At 39.6% G+C, this 22,012-nt stretch overlaps 2 protein-coding genes across 3 annotated transcripts; both read right to left on the bottom strand.

Moving 5' to 3' along the window:
• Window positions 1–338: 338 nt before the first annotated feature.
• On the bottom strand, window positions 339–4,594 carry LOC118801832 (zinc finger protein OZF-like). Of its 2 annotated transcripts, none has more exons than XM_036562210.1 (2): window positions 3,885–4,594; window positions 339–2,843 (listed from the first exon to the last, which is right to left on the bottom strand). In XM_036562210.1, the coding sequence occupies exon 2, from the start codon at window positions 2,747–2,749 to the stop codon at window positions 1,187–1,189; it is 1,563 nt and encodes a 520-aa protein (XP_036418103.1). In that variant the 5' UTR covers window positions 2,750–2,843; window positions 3,885–4,594; the 3' UTR covers window positions 339–1,186. The 2 variants fall into 2 exon arrangements, with proteins under 2 accessions (XP_036418103.1, XP_036418104.1); XM_036562211.1 differs by having other exon boundaries at window positions 4,162–4,210.
• A 515-nt stretch (window positions 4,595–5,109) lies between these two features.
• Window positions 5,110–21,835, bottom strand: LOC118801833 (oocyte zinc finger protein XlCOF6-like). The gene is made up of 4 exons (XM_036562212.1): window positions 21,666–21,835; window positions 17,252–17,348; window positions 15,674–16,601; window positions 5,110–8,061 (listed from the first exon to the last, which is right to left on the bottom strand). Exons 2-4 carry the CDS (start codon window positions 17,273–17,275, stop codon window positions 6,779–6,781), a joined length of 2,235 nt encoding a protein of 744 aa, XP_036418105.1. The 5' UTR covers window positions 17,276–17,348; window positions 21,666–21,835; the 3' UTR covers window positions 5,110–6,778.
• Between the last annotated feature and the right edge of the window lie 177 nt (window positions 21,836–22,012).

Here is a 22,012-nt window from a genome sequence, read left to right as displayed (position 1 = left end):
TCTCAGAATCTTGTAGTGTTAGGATGTATTTCTCATGTGATAAAATATAGTCTTGGAAATATTACGCATATGGGATGTAAATGATAAACTAGCATTCAAAGTTAAACTACAACTACTTTAACTACAGATTGTGTTGCACAGAAAAACCACAAACCATGAATAAAATCTGCTACTTTGTTCTGAGCAGACTCGGGCAGCTGCGCATGAAAACTGCTGAATGATTTACCGTCAGACTAGATTTAAAGTATTATTACTTATATAGAAATTGGGAAATGTATCAGAAATGCCTATAAATAATTTCTGTGATGGAAACGTATAAGAAGATCAAAATCATAACATTCAAATCATAACATTGTAAAATTTAATAGAAATCACATTTCAGCATTACAAGAGCATTTTCAATCATACTGATTATAATACTTCAATAATAATACTAAATAGCAAGAATAATATTGAAGAACAATAAATAAAATCACTACTAGGCAGGAATAAAATAAAACAGGACACATCAACTGAGAGCACACCCTAATCTAGAACATGAATGTGACATTGGATGTAACAAACCATTCCTGATAGTCTTATTAAAACCCATTTCCCTCCTCAATGTGATCATGTGCACTGACAGATAACCCCTAAACAGCTTTACATTCCTCCCTTTGTAACACTTCATAGCTTGTTTCTGAAGTGTAAGTGCACACTACACAATTTTAGCAACAATGTCCCCCAACAGGCTTTACTGTTGCTGCGCTTCTCTAGATTGTTTGGTTGTCAGTGACCTCTTGGAAACAACAGTGCTGTTGATGGCATGCTTTACATTTGGGAGTGGACAAGCATTTGTTTTCATTCATTTTGCATGGCATTTGTACTTGTGTACATCATGTACACAATTTAAACCCCAAATTTCATTTTTGGGATTTGTGATTGCATATCCAAGATGGTGTAGAGTGAACAGTTGAATAAGGCAATTTTTCCCAGTTTGCAAGCTTTTGTAGATGCCTCGATATTTTCAATATTTCATGTTTGAAATTCTCAGCGGTAACAGCGGTAGTGTGAGCCCTTCAGCAGGAAAAAAGTAGAGCTCCTCCACCTCCCAAATTCTAATTTAACTTCTGGACTTCTTTACATCCTGTTAAAGCATGATCTCTCATTGTCACGATGTATAAATGTGAATAAGTTGGACGATTTCCTACTCTAAATGGTGCTCTTCCTCTAAAAACTCTGTGGGAGCACTGATCAAAGCTGGATCTTCTGCTTCATCACTGGAAACAGGTTCAAGATCCACAGTTACAGAACTATCACCATCCCTCACAGGGGTGCATTTATGTGTCTTTAAAGTGTTTGAATGCCTGAAGTTCTTCCTGCATTCTGAGCAGTGATACGGCTTCTCTCCTGTGTGGATTTGCTGGTGTCTTTGAAGATGACTTTGTAAGGTGAAGCTCTTCTCACACTCGGAGCAGTGATACGGCTTCTCTCCTGTGTGAGTGCGCTGGTGTAGTTGGAGACTACTGGGTACAGTAAAGCTCTTCCCACACTCTGAGCACTGATAGGGTTTCTCTCCAGTGTGAGTGCGCTGGTGTGTGTTCAGTGTACTTCTCTCTCTAAAACTCTTTCCACAGTCTGAACAGCAGAAGGGTTTCTCTCCCGTGTGGATACGCTGGTGTCTTTTAAGGGTCCCTTTCTCTTTAAAACCCTTCCCACACTCTGCACAGTGGTACGGCTTTTCTAGCGAATGAGTGCGCTGGTGTACTTTGAATGCACCTCTATCTCCAAAACTCTTTCCACACTGGAAGCAGAAATACGGCTTCTCTCCTGTGTGAATGCGCTGGTGTACTTGGAGATTATTCTGGTTTTTAAAAGTCTTTCCACACTCCGAACACTCATATGGCTTTTCTCCGGTGTGAATCCGCTGGTGCACCTGAAGATTATTCTGGTTATTAAAACTCTTCCCACACTCTGAGCACCAATACGGTTTCTCTCCTGTGTGAACAACCTGGTGTCTCTGGACACTTCTCTGACAACTGAAGCTTTTGCCACACTCAGGGCAGTGATACTCTTTCTCTCCTCTGTGGATTTGCTGGTGTCTTTGGAGAAGACTGTATACAGTAAAGCCACTTCCACACTCTGAGCAGCAATATGGCTTCTCTTCCATGTGAGTGCGCTGGTGTGCCTGGAGATTATTGTGGTCGTTAAAAGTCTTTCCACACTCTGAGCACTGATACGGTTTCTCTCCTGTGTGAATGCGCTGGTGTGTCTGGAGATTACTCAGGTGAGTAAAACCCTTCCCGCAGTCTAAGCACTGATATGATTTGTGTTCTGTTTGAATGCACTTGTGTCTTTGGAGACTTCCCAGATGACTAAAACTCTTCCCGCACTCCAAGCAGTGATACGGCTTCTCTCCTGTGTGAACACGCTGGTGCGTCTGGAGATTATTTTTTCGATAAAAACTTTTCCCGCAGTCTGAACACTGATGTGGTTTCTCTCCTGTGTGCATGCGCTTGTGTCTTTCGAGACTTCTATGATAGGTAAAGCGCTTTCCACACTCTGAGCACTGATGTGGTTTCTCTTCTGTAAAAATGCGATGTAGTTGGATAGCACTCGGCTGATTAAAACATACCGTGGCAGTATTTTTCTCCGTTTGGGTGGAAGAGGTGGCGGTTTGGAGAGTGCTGAAAGATGGTTGCTGAGAACTGGAACAACTTCTGAAGACCGCATTCTCACATTTAATCTCTCCTGTTTTCAGTAGTGACATATTCCTTTGGGTGCCAACTCCTGATGTGTTTGAAAGTCAATTTATACTTAATAGGAAAAGCAGGAGACGTCCTATAATGGGATGTCCTTCATTTCTGGAGGAGAAAAGGAAAAAAAAAAACATTAGTATAATCACACAGGCATATAAGTCAGATGAAATAATTTTCTTTACATGCTATTTTAAACAAGGAACATTAGCAACTACTTGGGATGCAACTGGCTTGTAGCATGCAATTAAATAACGAGCTAAATGCAGACGTTTTATTTTTAAAACGTTATGTCTACTGTTTTCTGGTATTTCGCACCGCATCCTCCACCAAGTCTTAGTATTGTTTGAGTAAATACACCCTTTACATGCATCCTTTTACCTCAAACAATAGACTGTTGTCAAAGATTTCATAAGCGTCTATTCAGAACCACTACAGAAGTTTGCTCTCCTGTCGCAGAGGTCTGCAGGAAGACTTACTTCATGACAAAAGATCCTACTCACCCCACCAGTTTATTTACACTCACACTTTCAAGAAAGGCTCGCACCCACTACCCTCATTTTGACATCTGCTAGGGCGGTTCCTACCACATCTTAGTCCACTGGCCAATCACCAGGAACCTCCCAAACATACCAGCTTTCACTCAGAACTTCATTCTGATCCACGAGATCTAGACCCAGGCGTTATTTACCTACCCATTTTGCCCACTTAGCACATTTAATATGCCCCTGTATGTCTGTCCACATTTATCCATTGTTTATACCTGCACAGTGTCTCAGTGCTTCCTTCCACATTCACACTGGTCTCTAAGATCTACCAACGTGCATAAATTAACGATGGAGCTGAGAAAGACATTCAACTAAAGGATTCCTCTGTACAGTAACGTTACAGTATGATAATGACAGATCTAACTTGGTAATGGTAGCATATAAAGGACATATGAGCTTCTTCTACAGCACTTTAAATCTCCTTTCGATAAGAACACGAACAACATGTAATAACAGTTTAATAAGCATATCTCGTGTAAAGACATAAATACAGCTCTGGACCGAAAATAATGCGTTCTCTGTTAACAAGAAACAACAAAAAAAACAATAAAATACCCATAAAAGACCCAGAAAAGACACAGAAAACACCAGCACTACTCACCGGCCAAACCAGTATGTCTTATTTTGAATGCTGCCAAACGGACCAGCTAAACCAGCAGACCAGCATAAACCAGCTCAGACCAGCCCGGAGTTCATGCTGGTCTGAGCTGTTTTTTCTGTCGTTGTTGTTTTTTTTATCAGGGCGTGTTTATTTTGTACACGCGGCGTTTTGTGTCCCAGCTTTCTAAAAAGAACAGAGCAGATTCTCCGCCGTGTCTGTCGGGATAAACGGTAACGCGACCCGCGGACAGCGAGTGTTAAACCAAACCGCTGCTCACCTCCGGAGCTTCTGTCAGTCCGGTCCAGCAGACGGGACTCTTCTTCTCCGCTCTGCTGGGGTTGGAGAACCACAGTTCTAGTACTGCAGCGCCACCACCTGGTCAACAGAGGCTTTTATCTCACCCATAACAAACAACCTCTTGCTGGGACCTCAATGCGAGGAACTCGCAGACTGGACAGTGAACACTTACAGACCTCGGATTATCCGGTGTAATTGTTTTGGTATTTAGGTCAATTGCAAAGTATTTACATGAGACACTCGCATATACCATATGTTGTTATTTTCAGTATCCTCCTTATTATCTATCTTTTTATGATCTATGAGAGATCTATTAAAATTAGCGTTCAAATTTTGTTGAGGCTTTCAGATGATCACAAAAACACCTAAAACGTCTATGTCCACCTTTAATATGGTGAGTTTGGCTGTCCCACCTCACTGACCATTAACTTATCTATGATATATATTCATTAAAATCGTCCAGCAACACTTTTATTACAATGTTATTGTAATGATAAATGTTATAAGAATTATTTTCATCAAATAATTTAATTTACAAATAAAGTCATTGTAAACTGGGTCCCACATTTTGTCTGTTACCCAATCCTGCACCCCATTTGATTAAAATAATTTTTAAACTTTCCCTTCTGCTTTACATTGTATACTTTTATGTTTTTACTGTTTTAATGTCAACTTAACAGGGAATATGATCTGTATTCAACCCTGTCATTCAGTCACTTTAGTGAAAATAGTATTAAAACATTGAAGACTATGTTGTGTTACCAGAAGTGTCAATTTGGTTGTGTGAGTCATTAGTTAAAATCACTGATACACAAAATTTTTTTGTATAGAGAGAAAAAACTAAGGTCTCTGAAGTCATGTGTATGAGGAATAGAAAACACAGCAAACTTTGGATTTTTATTATTTATTTTGAAAGTTCAAAAAAACATTTCATAAATGTATTTCTTGCTAGAAAATAATTAATTCAACTAACACAGTCTTTTAAATGCTGTTTATACATTATCCTAAAAATTGTTACCTGGGTTGCAAAAAATGCTGTACATTTCAGAAAAAAAGAGCTCATACAGGTGTAGTATGTGGTTTGACACATATGTGGGAAAATAACATCATCTGAAGGTTAAGCGCTTACTTTGATGAATACTTTGTTGATGAATGCCAAAGAAAAAATAATTAAAGATTTTCAAGGCCTAAAATTCACACAACATGGCTGTAAGAGACAAAGACAAAACAGACCGTAAGTGGCTCGAGACAAGCGTCTGCCTGTTTACTGTCTAATATTATAAAATATTATTTTGAAATATATATTTGCCATATCACTCACCCCAGCTAATGACACTCCAAATAAAAACACTTAGACTAGTACCACACAAACTTACCACTTGCTTGAGTAGTGTTGATGTCTTATCATCTGATCAGTATTTCACAACATGCACACTTTTTTGCAGGAAGAAAGAAAATCACACATTACAGAAACATCCAGTCCTTATAAAAATGTCCTGTCATGCAGGCGTGTTACAACAACATTATGCAAAACATATGAACAGAGCTGATTATTACATGATTAACACAGCACAAGAATTGAGACATTAAGTAAGATATTGTCTGCTGTAATACATAAGTGCTTGTTTATGTACACATATTGCATGAGGAACCTTTTTTACGGTTATAAAAAAAATGATGAGATGGCTTAAATAAAAAACAATAACAAATGTATTTCAGTATTATAAAGGCTTGTGAATAATGATTCACAATACATTTTACAGATCTGTATTTAAAAATGAAATTTTAAATTTTCATTGGCACCTTCCCTTGCAAGGTTCTGGCATTAAATGCTGAAATTAAAAAAATAACAACTTAAAACTTTCTTCTATTCAATCTGCAATGCAAAGCAAAATGGACTATATTAAATAGGCTAAGCAAGACGAGGAAAAAATAAGCGATTTTACATGAGAGTGGTAGCACAGAGTAAATGGTGACTATGGAGACATGCATATTGGTACCTTTTCTGTGTATATGTTTACATTTTATAACAGAGCAAAAATTAAGACCAGGTGTGTGGAATACAACTTAAAACCTATGTGTGATATATGGAATATGGTACAATTATGTTCCCTAACTAAAGGTACTGAAGACCCTTGAGTAAAAAAAAATCTTTACACGGCAGAACATCTTAGTGTAGAACCAGTTGCTATTTCCTACCACATCTGCACATATACTTTCCACATTTTATAGACCTTTTAGATTACGTCCATATTTTCACAATGTTTATGGCTGCAAAATCAATATGGCATGATCTCTTTTTAAAATTTTTATATCAATTATATAAGGTCTGCTTCACATGTGCAAAACATGATAGTGAGGACACAGAATAATGCAGGGAAAAAAAAACAAACAAGCATGCAAATACAATATTTCTCTATATCATGCAACATTTGAATATTATATATCATGTAAATCCTACATAAAGCCTCAACAAAATGTTCATGTGTCCAACTAAGAAAACACTGGTGTGAGAGTTGAAGTTAGCCTGCTTAACCAGGTCTGGACAAAAGATGCTTCTGTGTATACCTACTACCATTCCTTTGAGTTCCCTATGTTCAACAGTCCAGCTCCTGTGTTTCTCCCTCCTCTGTGGGAGCGTGAAGATGTGGACTGCTACTCTCAGCCAGATCTTCTGCTTCTTCACTGTAATCAGGTTCAAGAACAACAGTTACAGAATTGTCCTCCTCACTCTTCATGCACTTGTGCATCTTTAAACTTTTTGAATACTTAAAGCTCTTCCCGCACTCAGAGCAGTAATACGGCCTCTCTCCTGTGTGAACTCGCTGGTGTTGTTGGAAATTATACAGCTGAGTAAAAGTCATCCCACACTCTGAGCAGAGATACGGCTTCTCTCCGGTGTGAATGCGCTTGTGGAGTCGGAAATTGCTCGGGTGATTAAAACTCTTCCCGCACTCCGAGCAAAGATACGGCCTCTCTCCGGTGTGCACACGCTGGTGTTGTTGGAGAACACCCAGCCGACTGAAGGTCAACCCACACTCTAAGCAGTAATACGGCTTCTGCCCTGTGTGAATGCGCTGGTGGAGCTGGAAGTTACTCCGGTGATTAAAACTCTTCCCACACTCTGAGCACTGATACGGTTTCTCTCCCGTGTGAATGCGCTGGTGTTGTCGGAGAACACCCGGTCGATTAAAACTCCTATCACACTCTGTACAGTGATAGGGCTTCTCTCCTGTGTGGGTGCGCTGGTGTTGTTGGAGACTACCATGTTGATTAAAACCCTTCCCGCACTCTGGGCAGGCGTACGGTTTCTCTCCTGAATGAAGAATCAGGTGTTTTCTGAAATGACTGCCGTCACTAAATCTCTTCCCGCACTCTGAGCAGCGATACGGCTTCTCTCCGGTGTGAATGCGCTGGTGTACTTGGAGATTAGTCTGTTGATTAAAACTCTTTCCACAGTCTGAGCAGACATAGGGCTTCTCTCCGGTGTGAGTGCGCTGGTGTAATTGGAGACCACTGTATCTACTAAAACTCCTTCCACAGCATGTACAGCAGTAGGGCTTTTCTCCTGTGTGCGTACGCTGGTGTTTTTTGAGAGTATCGCTGTCTCTAAAACTCTTTCCACACTCCGTGCACTGAAATGGCCTCTCTCCTGTATGAATGCGCTGGTGTTTTTTTAGAGTGTCTTTGTCAATAAAACCTTTTTCACACTCTGTGCACTGAAACGGCTTCTCTCCTGTGTGAATGCGTTGGTGTCGTTGGAGACCACTATGTCGATTAAACGTTCTGCCACATTCTGAGCACTGGAACACCTTCTCCACAGCGTGGGTGCGCTGGTGTGATTTCAGATGATTCTCCTGTCTGAAACTCTTCCCACAGTCTGGGCAGCTATATGGTTCCACCAAATTCTCATGTTTAATCTCTTCTGATTTCAGCAGTCTGTCACGTCCCTCTGGTTGCATCTAAAAGGAAAAAAAGAAAGAAATATTGAAAACTCAACTTGAATGCAACAAAAATACAACTAAAAAGTGGTTTGAGTGACTAACAGAAAATGTGCATTAAAATAAAGAAAAAAACGACTTCAATTGTGAAATGAAATCATCATTTTCTGCTCACAAGACTGTACCTACATTCTTTAATGTTCTGAAAACCTTCTTATCTCTGTTTTTCTGTTTCTCACTCATTTTCTGAACTGTTCCAGCTTCTGCTAGATCTTATTTCAGCCTGTACGGTCTGCACAGCAGGATTACCAAGGAGACACAGGAACTGATCCCAGAATCTCTGTGTCCTTTACTAACATTTACATACCTTCTCAGCTCTTTTCTGACTACTCCAATTGCTGACTAACTCTAATATCTCCACCTCAACACTAACATTTTCTCTACAAATGTTTTACCACCTGATTCCAAAATCCACCCAGTAAAAACAAGTGTGTGAACTGCCTGTAGATGACCAATCAATTTCAGACAATTTCGCATGTGCCTGTATCCCAAAGAATCTACTAACAAGCAGCTCGGCACTGTTAGCAAAAAGATGACTTTTCAAGAAGACTTGTGCACCAGCCATAAGTTCACCTTAGAAGGACTCTTTTGTAGAGGAGGCAAATTTGTAAATTGTCAATGTTCATGCCTTAAGCCCCTTAAAGTGGGTATGCTCGTCTTTTCGGTAAAAAATCTGTGAACACCGGCCATACATGCCAAGTAATTTTCCTATAAAAGTGTATTTTTTGCATTACATGTACAGAAAACTTTGATGTGACTGTTAAGTTCTGCAATAGTGAATCTTACATTTGTTTCATCTTATTATTCATTGTAAGAGTTAAAAGATTCATCTGAAAGGTTTACAAATTTCAGCTTATTTCAGTGATACATGCCTGCACATTACTGACCAGCCATACATGCAAGCAATGTAATTTTCCAGTAATATATAAAAAAACAGTGATTTGTTTATTGTGCACTTTAGATGGGAAACAAACATAAATAATAAACACAAGTTTATTAATATTAGGGCTGTGTATTGGCAAGAACCTGGCAATACTATACTTATCATGATACAGAGATCATGATTCAATATATTGCAATACATTGTGATACTAAGCAAGGTGATTCATTGTGATTTGTTTTAAAATCTAATTGTAGGAAAACTATAAAAAAACTATAAAAAATACACCACCATATGCATAAAATCTGAGTAAAAGAGAAATGCTAACTTTAGCAGTGCACCCTTATGCTATTTGTTTACACTGGAGTCTAATGGCTGAAGACGGATGACAACACTTCTGTCTCATGATCGGGGGGTTTGAACACAACACAAAATAAACTAATATCTACCATGAATCTTTGCATATAAACTATTAAGTAAAATGGATACATTGTAGGAGTTTAGTACTAATACTAAAAATGAGTGCAGGAACAAGTTTGTAATAATCTTATGATTATTATCTAGACCATTAATACAGATCACAATCTGAGGACAGTGGAGTTGGAGTGTAATGATACACTCAGCCCATAGTTCTGTTTGATTCTTGATGCTACATGCATGATATTCTTACCATATTTTTAACAATATCTGAAAGAAGAAAAATGATTACTATAATCCTGTTGTTGTTTACTTTGTTACACCCCTACAGCAGGGGCTGGGTGGGAGGGTGGTTTCGGGCAGCAAGTTAAATTTAGCCAAGGGCACCAAATAGGTCAGGTCCACCACTGCAAATGTGCATTTGAGGGCACTGAGTAATAGTAGTCTCTGCATTTTTGACAACCTTGAAGATAACACTGGTCAATAATACATTATAGGTCATTTTTTTCTTTAGTATTTTTCCTTTGTATGGTCTGTGCTTCCAGAAGATAATAATAATAATAATAATAATAAGAAGAAGAAGAAGAAGAAGATTGATAGGTTGGTAGTGATAAACAGAGAAAGGCCTACTTGTTTAAAGAGTCTTTGTAAGACTCAAGATTTTCAGGTATTTAAATATGTTCTTCACACTTCATGATGAGAAATGTACAGTACTATTGTTTTCTCATACTTCACAGAGGTGTCAGTTAGAAAGAATAAGAGAATATAACTCCCAAGATCTGCATTCATAAACTTCTAAACAGACAGTAAAGCATTACTGCTAAACCCCCAAGTGGCCTTCATTTTTTAAACCACAGAATTGTGTTCCAGCAGTGACCTGGTGCGTTATATTTTATCTCTACCATTTTCTCCAGAAAATACACTGTTTTGTTATTTATCAATATAACTATATATAAACAAAAACAGTAAATTCATAAGAACCCCAAGCATCCACCCAGTGATCCAGCTGATCATGGAAAAACAGGACTCTGTAGCACAACTGTGTACAACACAGTAAAGGATATTTCACTGCCAAACTATTCTGTATTACTTGCTATTCATAAATAAAGCTATACTATACAGTCAAGGATATGAAGACTGCTTTTTCTGTATTTCTCATCATGCTAAGCCAGGGGTTCCTAATCCCAGTCCTGGCAACCCCAAAGTTTGTACATTTTTGTGTTTTCCCTACTCTACACACCTGACCTAGACCGCGAGGTGCTTGATAATTAGTTAATGAGTTAAGTCAGGTGTGCTAACTGAGACAAAGCACAAAATGTGTGTCCCAGTCCACTGTGGTCACCAGGCCTGGGACTGGGAGCCCCTGTGCTAAGCTGAACACTTCCTCAGTATTACAGTATGATGCTATATGATAGTGAAAGGGATACAGTTCAACTGTAATGCTAGATGCACAGAAACAAATCTGAATCACTCATGTGATGCTCAAGTGGTTTTCAACCTCGGTCATGTACATTTTCCTGCTCCAACACATCCACCTCATCTCAAGAGGGGCTTAATTAGATGATAGGTTCCCTCAGCTGTGTTAGAGCAGGGGATATGTCCAGGGCAGGGGTCCTCCAGCACCAGCATGGGGAATCGCCAGCCCCCTTTTCTTAACTGATTTAATTACAATTCTACAGCAGCAGTAACGAAGTGGGACAAAGAGGTGGATGAGAAGAACATATGTTGATATGCTTCAGAGCATGTATCAAGAAGAAGGGCTGCAGTTATTCATGGACATAAAGAATGAGAAGCAATGTTGTTTAGTAATTATTACCGTTAATAGCTTATATAATTAATACAGTTAAGGGCTTAAACAGGCTTTGTTATTGTATTCTCTAGTTTAATCACATTGTATTAATAAGAAACTGCATATAAAACAGTTTTCATTTGCTAAGCATTAAAGGTTATCTAAACTCAGGCTGCTTATATGAAATACAATACATGCAATAAAGAACTACATTAAATCAAACACAGATCGAACTGTCTGATATAAACCTTAGTCCACAATGTCCTGCAGGCTACTTCACACAATGGGCTGATGCTGAAGTGACCTGTCAGTGCTGGGCAGCTGTGGGAGACAAACACAAACTCATCTGTTTACGTCACTTATATGGATTTCAGTACGTCGTTACGACGTAGTAACGATTTAACGGAGGGCTGATTATAATGAAACATCGGCGCTACTGAAACTCTGTATCGTGTTTAGACAGTTAAACCGGAGACGATTCCTCCATTTGTACAGTATTTGGTTTAAACGTCATGGCGAGGCTTGTGTGCTATCTGAGAGCAGCTCACTCAGCGGGTCGAAGGCTGCTGACATGTTTATCATTCTGCTTTAAAAAGAGAATTTCTCTCAGTTATTTATTAAAGGATCGACTAAATCTCCCTGTAAACAGTGTGAGGAGGAAGAACAGCTGCTACTTACAATAGCGCAGCTCCTCTTTCTCTCTCTGCAGTTTTAGCAGCGGCCTCAGCCAACTGTGCTGCTTCTCCGCTTCACTGCTGTTAGAGGACCACAGCGACTGAACTAGCGCCCCCTGCTGGGCAGCGGGACTCACACTGGAACCACCGGAATCTACAGCTTGGTGTGTTTTTATCCCACCGGAATTCCGTCATGCTCCGCCTCCCTCACTAGGACGGTGATGAGTAGTCCAGTGAGAGGGGATGGGTCAGCAAACACAGAACTGAGTGGTACTGGATCTGATTCGCTGCTGAAACAAACCGGACAGCTCAGTGTCGGTGACCGTCACAACCACGTCAGGCCGTGTTCGGCTGCGTTTGTAGAACGCAGGATGACCCCATACGGAATCAATATGTAGGTATGCAATGGCCAGCCATGTCATTAAAGCCACCTCCCTGTTTGTTCAGTCATCTGGTCCACTTACCATATAGGAGCGCTTTGTAGTTCTACAATTACAGACTGTAGTCCATCTGTTTCTCTGCATACTTTGTTAGCCCCCTTTTACCTTGTTCTTCAGTGGACAGGCCCCCACAGGACCACAACAAAGCAGGTATTGTTTGGGTGGTGGGTCATTCTCAGCACTGCAGTGACACTGATGTGGTGGTGGTGTGTTAGTGTGTGTTGCGCTGGTACGAGTGGATCAGACACAGCAGTGCTGCTAAGTTTTTAAACACCTCACTGTCACTGCTGGACTGAGAATAGCCCACCAACCAAAAATATCCAGCCAACAGCGTCCTGTGGGCAGCGTCCTGTGACCACTGATGAAGGACTAGAGGATGACCAACACAGGCTGTGCAGCGGTAGATGAGCTGTCATCTCTGAGTTTACATCTACAAGGTGGACTGACGAGGTAGGAGTGTCTAATAGAGTGGACAGTGAGTGGACACAGTGTTTAAAAACTCCAGCAGCACTGCTGTGTCTGATCCACTCGTACCAGCCCAACACACACTAACACACCACCACCACGTCAGTGTTACTGCAGTCCTGAGAATGATCTACCACCCAATACCTGCTTTGTTGTGGTCCTGACCATTGAAGAACAGGGCAACAAAGTATGCAGAGAAACAGATGGACTACAGTCTGTAATTGTAGAACTACAAAGTGCACCTATATAGTAAGTGGAGCTGACAAAATGGACAATGAGCGTAGAAACAAGGAGGTGGTTTTAATGTAATGGCAGACTGGTGTATCAAAACTGTGCCAAATAAAACATTTCTTTACCATCCCATACAGAAAATGAATGCACGTATAGTGCATGTAAATGCATATAAAAATGTCCAGAAATTCAATTTTTTTGTTTTGTTCCGTTTGGAATACATTTGGAATGAAACAATATATTTGAATTGTGTCATACAGAGTAAAGAAGTACATTACCTTTTTTGTACTGTTTACAGTATGCTTTTAATAACTAAATAAGTAATAATAATAATAATAATAATAATAATAATTAAGTAACTGGCTAACCTATAATATACTTTAATTAAACAACTGGCCATTTTAAAGGCACAACAAAGCACTTTTAAATAGCGAAAAATGTCACTGTTATTCAGTGTTTTGTTTTAGTTGGGGTCATCATGACAAAGTCTGATAGTAATTCCAGTTTACCCAACAGATCAAGTAGACACCTGCTTGTTTTAACAGAACAATTAAGTTTAACTTAAAGCACAGCTGCACATTAAACCCCTGAAGTAAGCAGTTTAACTGAGCCTGTTAAACTGAGATTAAACTGCTGCTAAAATAATGACTAAGCAAGAGCCCCAGCAAGTTTCTCTAGAATGCACCACAGAAGACCACTTTGTTTCATCTCAGACACTGAAATTACCTGTTTAAGCAGCACCAAGCTGATGAAACAATGTTTAAGGTGAACATCATTATTTCAAAATAATTAAATGGTTAAAAAGTAAACAAAGTCATTTGGAGTGGTTTAGTGTGAAATGCTCCATTCTGGAAAAACTTACAGAGTCAGAATTGTTCACAGCGGCGGTGATAGGAACCAGATGTCCACCTCAGAAAGCTCCCTCGCAGAAAATTATTACACAATATGGTTCTGAACACTGCCTGATGTCTGAGATTTGTTTTACGATAGTTTTGTGGTAACGTTTTGGTCTAAAATGTCTTATTAATCCATTTATTTTAATCCTTGGAGGGATAAATGCAAGGTACTATGAGGCAATATAGTCTCAAAACTCATGTAGGTTCACTGGTTGTTTAAAGGATGCAGTCAGGACATATTTTATGTATTTGCACTTTAGATTACATCTACATTTTCTCATTGAAATAGAGGCGTATCCAAAATATGCACATCCAATATGGACCCAAGGCAGAATGAAAGCTGCTTCTTTGTTGGCTTTTGTATTTTGTTTCGTACTCTGAACAAGTGAACATCTCTCCATCTCATTAAGAACAATGTGTTCACAAACAACAGATACAAACATGGATCGTTTGAGAAAATTGCATGACATTGTCCTTTGAAAAAGCCTAGAGTTTAACTTTTGGCTTGTCAGCAAAAGGAGGCAGCAGGATGTTTGTCACTGTGACTACAAAACTGGACAAGATGAAGGAGAAACAAATCGCTGCTGTCAGCTTACATCTACAGCTGGACAGTCCAACGCTATGGCCCAATCTTATTTTTACCCCCATCCCTTGTGTCACCTTGCCCCTTGGAACTGAGTTATAGGGGGTAGTGGTTGAAATCTTCCCCTACGAAAAGGGACAAACTTCAAATAAAAAAGAACATTACTTCCTTAACAGGCTACTAGTGGTAGGCGACCCTGCCGGTCTGCAGTGATAGCAAAGGAGGGTAAAGTTCAGCAACCTCGCTTCTGGGCTTCAGTTAAATTTAGGGAATCATATACCTTCAAAGGGCATTAATTCTTCAGTGATATGAAGCCGAAGTCAGCTACACTCCAGCTTCTTGTTCGAATTTTCCCATTCCACCTTAAATGGCCTTTTAAGGTGAAACGGGAAATTTAGCAAGCTAGCTACCAAGACTTTAGCATACTACTTTTTTATGCCTGTTATTAATAAAAGGATCATAATACACTGACATTACATTACGCTAAGATAACAGAATGGTTATCATAATTTGTAGGTTTCTTTGGTTGCTCGCGGAGCAATCTTGCCAGTTTTGCTCGTAACACTCCGTTTGTGCCTCTAGGGCCAGGTCAAGGCATGGGAAAGCGTGTACTGCTTCATAGGGGAAGCAATATGATGATATTTAATATGACTGTGATGTAAATTATGACAGTATGCTTTCAAAGTATATTATGGATATTGTCACTATTTGAAGAACACTAAACAACTGCAATAAAAAAAAACAGCATAATTAATCCTGTTTATTTTCACTGCACTATATCCAATATGTGAAACACTGAATAAAAATAATAATAAAGTAGTTTTTTGGTACACTTTTGAAGTTTTGTGTATAGTTATTAAATGTGGCACTATTGGTGCTTTATGTCTGTTCCAACTTAACAAACTTCAGAAAAAAAATGACATATTGTGAAAATATCAATATAAATATTGTGATATTATATTTTTGCCATATCGCCCAGCCCTAGTTGGTCAGAGTAGGCTTCTTCTGCTTCTTCACTGTCATCAGGTTCGAGAACCACAGTGATAGAATTACTCTCCTCCCTCTTAGTGCACTTGTGTGTCTTTAAAGTATTAGATTGTCTAAAGCTCTTGCCACACTCGGAGCAATGATACGGCCTCTCTCCTGTATGAACTCGCTGGTGTTGTTGGAAATTGTACTGCTGAGTGAAACTCTTCCCACACTCTGAGCAGAGATACGGCCTCTCTCCTTTGTGAATGCGCTCATGTATTCGGAAATTACTCAGGTTATTAAAACTCTTTCCACACTCTGAGCAGTGATACGGCCTCTCTCCGGTGTGAATCCGCTGGTGCTGTTGAAGAATACCCAGCCGACTGAAAGTCATCCCACACTCTAAGCAGTAATAGGGCTTGTCTCCTGTGTGAATGCGCTGGTGGAGTTGCAGACTTCTCTGATAATTAAATCTCTTTCCACATTCTGAGCACGGATACGGTTTCTCTCCTGTGTGAATGCGCTGATGTCTTTCTAGGTTATTCTGTTGACTAAAACTCTTTCCACAGTCTGAGCAGGCGTACGCCTTCTCTGTTGTGTGAGTGTGCAGGTGTTGTTGGAGATGGTTGTATCTACCAAAACTCCTTCCGCAGTATGAACAGCAATAGGCCTTCTCTCCTGTGTGGATGACTTGGTGCTTTTTGAGGTTACCACTGTCACTAAAACGCTTTCCACACTCCGTGCACTGAAACGGCTTCTCTCCTGTATGAATGCGCTGGTGTTTTTTTAGAGTGCCTCTGTCGATAAAACTCTTTTCACACTCTGTGCACTGAAACGGCTTCTCTCCTGTGTGAACACGCTGGTGTCGTTGGAGGCCGCTCTGTCGAGTAAAACTCCTCCCACACTCTGAGCACTGAAACACTTTCTCCACTGCATGAGTGCGCTGGTGTGATTTGAGATGATTCACCTGTTTAAAACTCTTCCCACATTCTGGGCAACAACATGGTTCCTCCATACTGTCATGTTTAATCTCTTCTGATTTCAGCAGTCCGTCATGTTCCTCCGGTGGCATCTCCTGATGGGCATGAGAAGGAACATTTTTAAAGGAAAAGAAATATTCAAAACTCAACATAAAGTGCAACAATGGTATAAGCTCTAATGACATACTACATAGACTTTTTTGGCTAAGATAAATAAAAGGTCTCCAATAGAACCTTTTCAAAATGTGCCTTGCTGCCCTCCAACAACATAACCCCCCGAAATCACAACCTCTAGAATTTATAAGCTCTTTAGAGAAAAACCCCAGTCATTTAAGCATGAGTGAGTCTATTGCATAAGCCCTCCACACCAACTTTACTCTGATAGTATGTGCCCAGATGTTTTGATTACTGAAAGGGGCCTCCAGGAAAATTACTAAGAGGCGTACACTAGTGATATAGTTTTACATTAACACACACTGTTTAAATCGTATATGACTTTCAATAACAAACTTCAATGAAAGACTTACACCCTTACATAAAAAGCAGCCACTTTTAATCAACATTTAACATTAGAATTAGAATTTAGAACCACTAACCAACGGTGCTTGCACACAGAGGAATTAAACCTCCGCATTTTACCCATCCGTGCAGTGAAACACCCACACTAGGGAGCAGTGAGGACACTTGCCCAGATTGGTGGGTAGCCCTATCCATAGCGTCTGGGAAGCAGTTGGGGGTTAGGTACCTTGCTCAAGGGCACTTCAGTCATGTCCTGTTGGCTCAGGGGATCGAACCCACAACCTTCCGGTCACAAGGCTGGTTCCCTAACCTCCAGCCCATGACTGCCCTCACACATGAAAACATAAGAAGCAAAAAATTTCATTACATATGGAGGAAAAGCACAAGCCTAATAAAAATAATTTAACTTTTCACAATTAGAGTAGGCATCAACTGATATCCTTGTGAGACCTGGTAATTCGTTTTGTCCTCTGTGGGGGACATGAGTCCCCAAAGCATATTTCAAAAGCCATATAAGCTACAGTGCTGGTGCACCATGTAGAGGACAGCCTGGCCTTTCCAATGGTATATCATCAGTTGGGGTGTATCATTCGCTCTGTCTTTTCAAAATGGCTGCCATCTCAGCAACCACATTTTATGGGAGCAAGAGAATATTTGAAAAATATGCATTTATGATGTTTCTAAAGCTTAGTAGAAAGCCATCTGAAAAACATTTTAGCTCATTTTCAAAGCAATTTTTATTGATACCAATTATTAGTTAGCAGGGAGAACAAAAAAAAAACTATATCTGAATCAGTATTTATTGCCTAACTTATAACTCACCTTGGACTATTTTACTACTCAGCACTGAATCATGAGTACAGATGCATTACTGCTAGTAGTGTCACTCTTTCCAACTCTCTTCACCTTCAAGCAGGGAACCTTTTAAGGCTGACACAAAACAGTTGTTATTTCTGCTGTTATATCTACTCACTTCTGTATAATGCTATTGATACGTAAAGAATAGGATCCAACAGAGCTTAAAGTTCTGAGATTTTTATTTGATTTGTGTCACAAACTACCTTTTTTGAACAAACTCTTGAATAGAAATTGAAGTCACATCAGTTGCACTTTCTCATTGCTCTGATTAAACTAATGAATGCTGACAGATCCGAAATCTACACTGACTGAACTTATGTGCTAGCTCGGAAAAACACTGCATCCAACAAGAAAGGAAGCCTTGTGCATAATTTCAATCAATAGTGATGGGAAATTTTGTCAATTGCTATTAATTATATGGCAAATTATCGTCATGTAAACGATTATGACAGGCCTAACTGGTTTAGTAATGAATCTGAAACTATGCATTTTACTAATTACGCACTTTACTGGCTTTTACCAAAATATTTTAGATGAGTAAATGCACTTTTACCTCAGTAATGAGTTAGTATAGGTCTGCCATCTCTGTCCAACTGCACTTTTATTACTGTTGTAAGTATCCCCCCCTGCCTGTTGGATGGGTTTACAAGCGGACAAGAGATACATTCATTTGTGTTGAAAAGTTTGGGCACCCAGCCACATAATTTGCTTTGTCGATTTCTGAAGTGAAAGGGCATGAATGCAAACTCTGCAGGAAACTATTTAAAAAGACATTTTTCTGCAAAAGTAATAGATCCACCCCCATTAACAGATGGCGATGTGTTCTTTTATTCAAAACCTCCTTTTTCTCTAAACGCACTGGGTGATTGTGGCCAGAGTTCTGTTTCTGCTTCATCAGTCCACAGCACTTGTTTCCAAAATCCCTCTGGCTTATCTAGATGTTGTTTTGCATACTTCAGACATCGATCTTTGTGATGAGGTTGCAGGTAAGGCTGCCATACAACTCCAAAGCACAACAGAACCACACCCATACTTAACAGCTTGCAGATTTTCTTTTAATCAAATGCTGCTTATTTTTACCCCAAACATACCTAAGATGATTGTGGCTAAAGAGTTCCATTTTTTTCATCAGTCAACAGCACTTGTTTCCAAAAAGCCTCTGGCTTATCTCGATGTTTTGTATACCTTAGAAGCTGACTTTCGTGATGAGGTCACAGACGAAGTTCCGTCTAAAAACCTTTCCTTGCCGATCATGTTTGCACAGGCAACATCACACAGTTGGACTCTTGTATCAGCTAAACCTTCCTGCAGGTGCTTTGCTTCATATGGGGGTTTTGCTTCATGGTCTTTCAGGATTTTGCCTTGACTCCCACAGTTCCCCTTAACTGCCATTTCTTAATGACATTTTAGACAGTGAAAACTGCAAGATAGTAGTGCTTTGAGCTAGCACTTGGCTTCATTTTCAGATCCACAGTCAGCTGCTTAGAGAAGCCCATGATTATTGAGTGTTAGCACACGAGTTGAAGAGAATTATTACCTTCTGGAATTGTTAATCAAAAAGTAATATTTTTAATAGTTTGCTGCAAAGGTTGTGTACTTTTCACAAAATATGTAATTTTGCTAAGTGTTAGAAGACTTTTGCACATTGTATACAAACCAAAAAATCAGACGAATGTCATGGTGCTGCAGTTCATTTGTAGTTGCTTCTTAAAGTGAGACAGATCTTTCCATAGATGAGAGGCAGATATGTGGAGTATCTAGCAGAGGAGGAGTGTAACGTCTAGATGGGGAGTAATCATGAAGGTCAATAAGGTATGAGGGAGTTAAACTATAAAGTGCTTTAAATGTGAGTATTAATATCTTAAATTCAATACTTTTTTATGGGAAGCCAGTGAAGATCATGCCTAGTGAACACAGGCCTGATGTGTTCATGGCAATGCGTAATAATAAGAGCTACGTTATTCTCTGTGAACATTCAGTGCATTACTGTTTCTGTGCTACCTTTTAGTAAATGAAGGGTGAAGTATAGAAACGTTTCAGAGATAAAAAGGAATGAAATCTTCTCATACATTGTCAAAACTTTGTCAAAACAATTAGAAGGCTGCCTAGTGCAACTCATTATTCCTTTAACTATATATTACTAGCCTAGGCAGACTAACCCTGCCACTATGGTGGACTATCCATAAGACACTGCATCCTAACATCACATTTCCAAGCCCATTTGATCCCAGCAAGCTAATAAACTGCAACAACTGTTTCACATCTTCCATGTTTTGTTTACTTCCTGCTTTAGCCATTAGCTTTAGCAACTTACCCCCCCCCCCCAAATAAGTGTACATTACTAGTTCAAATCAGCTATCAACTATAGTTTATTCTCATTCATTCTTCTTTATTTAACCATGCAATTGTCTCCAACCTGACAATAAATTGTGATAGCAGGCTGTGACCTGAAGGAGGCACTGCCTCTGCTGCGCTACCAGAGAGTAATGTAACATGCAAACCTCCTAAGTTGTAACCCAATTATATCAGACCTTAACTAACTTTGGGTTTATATGAGGCAAAAAAGGGGAATTTATTTAAGAATTTGAAGAAACTTCATAGAGTGTGTGAGAGAGAGAGAGAGAGAGAGAGAGAGAAAGAGAGAGAGAGAGAGTGACAGAGTTAATAAAATCCATATATATTCTTTGTTTCTATATTTCTCTTCTGTATTTGGAAACAATGGCACAGTATTTGCTGTATATTGTTGTTTACAGTAAGTTCATGTCAGTGAAAAGGTCATATAGTGTTGATCATAATGTGGCTTCATATCTCTCAATTTCTCAACCTGTAGATGGAAATTAAGGGGCGACAGCTCTCAAGATTTTTACTAGTTAAAAAATGAATTGATTGATCTCTCATTATTTCTTGAGTTTTTATAAATCTGAGTATAATAATGTATTAATAAACACAGGCGAGGAGAGGGAGAGAAAGAAGCTGAAGGAGACTGACAGGACTGAAGCAGCAGATCTGATGGAGGTTAGTGATCAAGAGAAAAGAGAGAGTTGTATAAGCTTTCAACCAAACTGAATACATAGTTTAACTGAACTTAACTGAGAAAATGTCACTATGACCATGAAATTGCGCCTCATGGATCAGTAAACATGCCTGCAGAGCAAAGCACTTTCTGATGGCACCAACTGAGAGTGAACTGATCTATAATCTGTGTATTTGAATAATATATTTAACTTCCTGCAGCTCATCTAAGAGAGAGAGCGCTGCTGGACCTGTGCTTGGTCTGTGTCTGCTGTAAGTGGGTGGATATAGCATTAAAGTCAGTGGCTCTGGGCTTAATACAAGCTACAAAGAGACAGATCTACTGAGTGCCGATTTGAACAAACAGCCATCTTTTGATACATTTTCTTGCAGTTGCTACTTTAAAAGTTTATGGTCAACAGACACTTGGAGCCATTAAAAAATTCTCCATTAGGACCATGCCCCCAGTACAGAATTAGCCCCCCTCCAATAGGGTCTGTTCTTCCTCACCTGCAGCCTCCACTGAGACACAGGACTCATTGTATCAGAGCTCAGCTGCTGTGACAGACGGATACAAACTCATCTATACAATGTATTTATTACGACTCCAACATGTCGTTACGACGTAGTAATTAAGTATTAGGCCGTCTCGTTTGTAGCTCTATTTGACGGAGCGTCGAGTAGAAAATGAGGCGATATAAACGCCACAGAAACACCATCGCATTTACAGTTTGTTTTGTGTGCTGTTTGTCTGAGAACAGCTTACTTACTCAGCTGGATGAAGACTTCCTCTGTGTCGGATTACAGGTTTGGCATTCTGCTTGTCAGAAGGTGAATCTTTCTCCATTCAGTTATTTAAGCATCAAACAAAAACTGTTATAATGTGGAGAAACGTTGAACAGCTCCCTACAGACCACAGTGCAGCTCCTGTTTCTCTTCCTCCAGCCTGCACAACAGTCTGAGTTGGCAAACAAAAAGTTTGGTGCATTGCCGCCACCTTCAGGTAAGGAGTGTGGACACAAACCATTAAAGTTTCTGCTGATTTTGGTGGTGTCCAGTAATCAGTAATGGTATTTTGTGTTTTGCTGATGAGTTGATATCGCAGTGTAAAGGATTC

This window comes from Colossoma macropomum, unplaced genomic scaffold, assembly GCF_904425465.1.
Source record: "Colossoma macropomum unplaced genomic scaffold, Colossoma_macropomum, whole genome shotgun sequence".
In the NCBI taxonomy this organism is placed as follows: Eukaryota; Metazoa; Chordata; class Actinopteri; order Characiformes; family Serrasalmidae; genus Colossoma; species Colossoma macropomum.
Note: the sequence above shows the minus strand (reverse complement) of the source record. Positions and strands in the feature narration are given on the sequence as shown.